The sequence below is a fragment of the Rhinopithecus bieti genome, unplaced genomic scaffold, assembly GCF_001698545.2.
Source record: "Rhinopithecus bieti isolate Rb0 unplaced genomic scaffold, ASM169854v2 scaffold_18644, whole genome shotgun sequence".
NCBI classification, from domain to species: Eukaryota; Metazoa; Chordata; class Mammalia; order Primates; family Cercopithecidae; genus Rhinopithecus; species Rhinopithecus bieti.
The window spans coordinates 23,643-29,642 of NW_016809656.1; the positions used below are offsets into that span (position 1 = coordinate 23,643).

General features: G+C 35.6%; 2 protein-coding genes across 2 annotated transcripts in view; one reads left to right on the top strand and one right to left on the bottom strand.

Moving 5' to 3' along the window:
• GABRR3 (gamma-aminobutyric acid type A receptor subunit rho3) overlaps positions 1-6,000 on the top strand; it is a 135,256-nt gene that overhangs the window by 11,179 nt on the left and 118,077 nt on the right. The window lies entirely within an intron of this gene.
• LOC108540750 (olfactory receptor 5AC1-like) overlaps positions 4,883-6,000 on the bottom strand; it is a 4,511-nt gene continuing 3,393 nt past the window's right edge. The window contains 1 exon segment of the mRNA XM_017889933.1: positions 4,883-5,811. Coding sequence (XP_017745422.1) covers positions 4,883-5,811 — 929 coding nt within the window.

The following is a 6,000-nucleotide window of genomic DNA, read 5'->3' on the forward strand; positions in this document are numbered from 1 at the left end:
ATTTTAAAGAAGCAAAAACCTTTAGACTGGGCATGATGGCTCATGCCTGTAGTCCCAGCACTTTGGGAGACTGAGACGGATGGATGACTTAAGGTCAGGAGTTTGAGACAAGCCTGGCCAACATGATGAAAACCCATATCTACCAAAAGGACAAAAATTAGCTAGGCATGGGGCAAATGCCTGTAATCCCAGCTACTGTGGAGGCTGAGGCAGGAGAATCACTTGAACCAGGAGGCAGAGTTTGCAGTGAGCCAAGATCGTGCCACTGCACTCCAGCCTGCACAACAGAGGAAAACTCCATCTACAAAAAAAAAAAAAAAAAGCAAAAAACTTTTATAACCCTGTAAAGATTTTGCTAAAGAGCAGATTAGTGCCTTAAGAAAACCTTGTTGTGCTTTTATTTCAATGCTCAATTTACAGAAAAACCATATAACTTTTTTGAATTTGGCCAATATGTTTACACATGAAATTTCTTTTGCAAGATTAATTTTACAATCCTCCACCAAATTGCTTGAACTTTTAGCTTTATCTTATGCAATTTAAAACAATCCTTTAAGAATTTATATTTTTGTGTCTTCTTATAATCTTATTAAAAACACATTTTACCATTCTTACATACCTCACATGTAAATCTGTTTCCAGTAGTTTCATTTACATGTTATAATGGTAACTACTAGCAATTTCAACTTTAATGTGAAATCTGGTAAGTTGTTTTAATTCTGTGCTAAGTGCAACTAAAGTTTGACTCCTTCCAGCATAATTAAGGGTGTGGTTAGTTCTGTATGTCCCCAGGCCTTACCAGTTGTGAGGAAGGTAAGTCAGATAGTTCTCAAAACCTAAAAAGCAGTTATAACCTTAAAACACTTAGCAAACCTTGCATCTGGCCTGCATAATGTAGTCCACCTATTTACATTTTGATGACATCTGCATTTGGCCAATAGTTTTTAAGGCTGTTGTTTTATGTACTGAAAGATACCACAGATTTTATCTGTGAAAAATGGAATGTATTGGGTGAAAAGGAAAAAAGGGAGAAACAGGGACTCTCAGCAGAGTGAGAGTCCTGCTAGTATAGGCTTCCTGCCTCACAAATTAAATCTCAGTTTCCACCCAGGAAGAGGAGGGGCCAGGCTCCTCCCTTCTGCAAACGGACACAAATTTCCCAAAGCTCCACCCCAGTGCACATTCCTCCCAATGCAGACTGGTCAGAGGTTCTCTGGGGATCCCTTTGTACTTGGCTGTCTCACTGTTGTAACTAGAAAATATTTTATGTAAGTCTTCTGGTAACCACAAAACTAAAACATATTGCAGACACACCAAAAGAATAGAATCAAAGTATATCACTACACACAACAACAAAGCACAAGGCAAGACATTGAAAGAGGAAGAAGAAACAAAGGACCTGAAATTCAACAAGAAAAAAATTAATAAAATGTCATCAATAACTATTACCTACTAATAATTACTTTAAATGGAAATAGTTTAAATTTTCTCATTAAAAGACATACAGTGGCTAAATGGATAAAAGATATGACCCTACTATATGCTAGCTACAAGAGACTTACTTTATTTACTTCTTTGTTTAGAGACAGGGTCTCACTCCATCACCCAAACTGGAGCTCAGTGGCACAATTATAACTCAATGCACGCTTGAACTCTTGGGCTCAAGCACTCCTCTTACCTCAGCCTACAAGTAGCTGGGACTACAGGCACTTGCCACCACGTCTGGCTAATATTTTAATTTTTTGTAGAGACAGGGTCTTGCTATGTTGCCTATGGTGGCCTTAAATTCCTGCCCTCAAGCAATCCTTCTGCCCAAGTCTCCCAAAGTCCTTGGATTACAGACATGAACCACTGAGCCCACTGAAGATTCACTTTAGCTTTGAGGGCAGTTACAGGCTGAAAGTGAAGGAATGGAAACAGATATTTAATGAAAAAGAAAACCAAAAGAAAACAGATTGCTATGTATATATACGAGACCAAATATACTTTGAGTCAAAATCATAGCAAGAGATAAAGAAGGGTACTATATAGTGATTAAGGGGTCAATCCATCATGAAGATATAACAATTATACATGCACCCAACATTGGCACACCTAAAAATACAGTTAACAGAAGTAAAGGGAGAAATATACATCAATACAATGATAGCAGGGAATTTAATATCCAACTTCCAACAATGGATAGAGCATTGGGACAGAAAATCAATAAAGAAACTTTGGACCTAAACTACTAGGTGGACCTAACAGACATATATAGAACATTCCATACAAAGTACACAGAACATTCTTCAGGATAGATCATATTTTAGACCACAAAACAAGTCTTAACAAAATTAAGAAGATTGAAATTATATTGTGTGTTTTTTTTTCTGGTCACAATGATATGAAACTAGAAATCAATACAGGGAGGAACATTGAAAAAGTCATTAGTACATAGAAATTAAATAACACATTCCTGAAAAACCCAGTGCATTAAGGGAAAACCAAAAGGGAAATTTAAAAATATCTTGAAATAAAATGACAATGGCAATACAACATCCCAAAACTTCTGGAGGCAGCAAAAGCAGTTCTAAGCAAGAAGTTTATTGCAGTAGGTGCCTCCATTGAGAAAAAGGAAAGATCTCAAATAAACAATCTAATTTACACCAAAAGGAACTAGAAAAGAAGGACAAACAAAAGTTAGCAGAAGAAAGACAACAGCAACAGTAAAGATAGGAGCAGAAATAAGCGAAATGGAGTCAAGAAAAAAACGTAGAAATGGTCAACCAAACTGATTGATTTTCTAAAAAGATTTTAAAATTTGACAAACCTTTAGCTAGACTAACAGAAAAAAAGAAGACACAAAATAAAGAAATGAAAGAGGAGACATAACAATTAATTTTAGAGAAATACAAGGGATCGTAAGAGATTATTATGAGTACTTATTTGCCGAAAAATTAGATAACTTAGAAGAAATGGGTAAATTCCTAGACACATACAACTAGCCAAAAGAGAATCATGAATAGAAGACCTGAACATACCAAAAATGAGTAAGAAGGTAGAAATGGTAATCAAAAAATCCCTAACAAAAAAAGCCCAGGATCAAATGGCTTCATTGGTGAATTCTACAAAACATGTAAAGAAGAATTAATACCAATCCTTCTCAAACTCTTCTGAAAATCAAAGAGGAAAGAATACTTCCAAACTTGTTTACAAGGCCAAAATGATTCGGAACTAAGACTGTGAAGCTGGACAAGAAAAGAAAATTACAAGGCAATATCTGTGATAAAAATAGATGCAAACCTCTCAATAAAATATTGGCAAACCAAATTTAAGAGTACAACAAAAGGAACATCATACATCATGATCAAGTGTGACTGATTCTTTGGATGCAAGAATGTTTCAAAGTGTGCAAATCAATGAATGTGAAATGCCACACTAACAGAATGAAGGACAACACACCATGTGACTATCTCAATAGACATGAAAAAAGCATTTGACAAAACTCACCATCCTTTCATGATGAAAACTCAATAAATTAGGTATACAATAAATGTACCTCTGCATAATAAAACCCATATGATAAGCTCACAGCTATCATACTCAGTAATCAAAGCTGAAAGATTTTCCTGTAAAATCAGGAGCAAAGCAAGATTGCCCACTGTCACTATTTCTGTTCAACATAGTACTGGAAGTTCAAACCTGAGCAATTTGGCAAGAAAAATGATAAATAAAAGGCATTTGAGTTGGAAGGAGAGAAAGACAATTGTCTCTCTTTGCAGATTACATGATCTTTTGCATGAAAATTCTAATGACTTCACCAAAACTATTCAAACGGATACGAATTCAGTGATGTTGCAGGATACAAAATGAACACACAGAAATCAGTTGCTTTTCTATACACTAACAACAAACTAGCTGTTCCTATGTCCATAGACTTTGCTTCTGTTAACAAAGTTACTATACATTCCTTACAAAACAGTCAATGACAGAAAAATAGAGATTTTATTGAAGGCCTTTAAAAAGCATTTCAGAAATCACAACCATTCCATAGTGGTTAATACTCAAATTAAGACATATTATATTGTGTAAATGCAGTAGTAAATAATTTTACTTGTATAATAAAAACTTAAGAAATTGTAAGAATAGTAATTATGCAATTTCTGAGTTTTTGCTACAGTAAGTGTACATAAATATAGTAGAGCAGACCATTAATTCTTGAGGTCACATAGCCTGAAATCTTCCGAAATCCACAAAATCTTCAATACCACTACTGTCTATAATTTACCTGGTAAGTTGTACTATGTGTTCTCACAAATGTAAGCCATAATTTTATTCAACAGTCCACTTTTTATTTTATCTCATCTTCCATTACTCTCAGTAAATTCTACCAACATTCTATAGTCTGCACTTTTCTTCACTACAAAGAAAGTTTTCTCTTCAAGGATAGTTTCCTCCAAGAAGTCACTTTACCTGAGTCTCTGAATAGTTGAAAAGCAGCAAGACTTTCAAAATACAGGCTCTGGACAGTTGCCTGGGATCAGTCATAACAAACCCAAAAAAGAAACACTTGAATTTCTGTGACAGAAAAGTTATAAACTACTGTATCTAATCTAGTAGGAATTTACAGAGAAAACACTTTTAAATTCTAAATGCTCAATTAAAAAAAAGAATTTTCTATTTTTCCGAAAAGAATTTTACAAAGAATTCAGTTTTGTGTGACATGAAGACCTCTTTCCATTGAAGCAAATCTCTGTTGGAGCAGACTCTCATCACGCAGCGCTCAGAAACTCTCATGGACACCATCCTTCTGTTAAAATTGTAAAGCCAAGGCTAATTTGTATAACTCGAGGCCCCTATTTTGCAAAATTTAAAAGAAGTTTGAAATTTTCCTTAAAACTGTTTATTTATTTATTATTCTCTTCAATGCATGCACAACCTCTTTATTCCTCAGACTGTAAATAAAAGGATTTAGCAGAGGAATTATTATCGTGTAAAATAAAGAATACATTTTGTCCTGACCTTCAGCTGGTCCAGACCCAGGACGCACATACATGAAGAAGAGAGTGCCATAGAACAAAGAGACAGAAAGCAGGTGGGCACTGCAAGTGGAGATGGCTTTCCTTTTACCCTTCTCAGCTTTCTTTTTCAGGATGGCCAAGAGAACATAGGAGTAAGAGATGATGATAGTCATAAACGTGAAAGATTGCATAAAGACTGAAAATACAAAAACCAGGAGCATATTAACTCCAGGGTCAGTACAGGAAAGTTTAAACAGCTGTAAAATTTCACAGTAGAACTAATGTATTACATTGGACTTGCAGAAAGTTAACCGAAATAACAAACCCATATGCATTATAGGATGAACAAAACCAATAATATATGAAACGCTTAATAATTGAATGCAGAAGATATTGGACATCACTAGTGGATAAAGCAAAGGGTTACATATGGCCATATAACGGTCATAGGCCATCACTACCAGGAGGAAACATTCTGTGCTTGCACTGGAAGCAAGAATATAAAACTGGATTGTGCACTCAACCAGGGATATCACATGATTCTTAGATAAAAAATTTACAAGCATCTTGGGAGTCACAGAGGATGAAGTGCACGCATCTGCAAAGGCTAAACTACCAAGGAATAAGTACATGGGGGTGTGAAGGTGGGGGTCCTTCCAGATGAGAGCCATCAGGCCAAGGTTGCCCACCATGGTGATGAGGTAGATCACCAAGAACACCAGTAACAGGGGCACCTGCAGCTCTGGACGATCTGTGAGTCCTTGGAGGACAAAGTTCATGATCTGTGTCTTATTTGCTTCCATTATATCCACTCAGGCTGATTACTACAATGAGAAAGTAAGTGAAGAACACAGTCATAAAAGACCATGAAAGTAGTCACATTTTATTTGAAAAAAAAATGCACCTTCCTTGTTTATGTATCTGTTTTCATCAGAAGATTTACCCTTTACCCTTGAGTAAGTATTCTTTCCAAATGATAAGTGTTTGGAAAACTGATTCT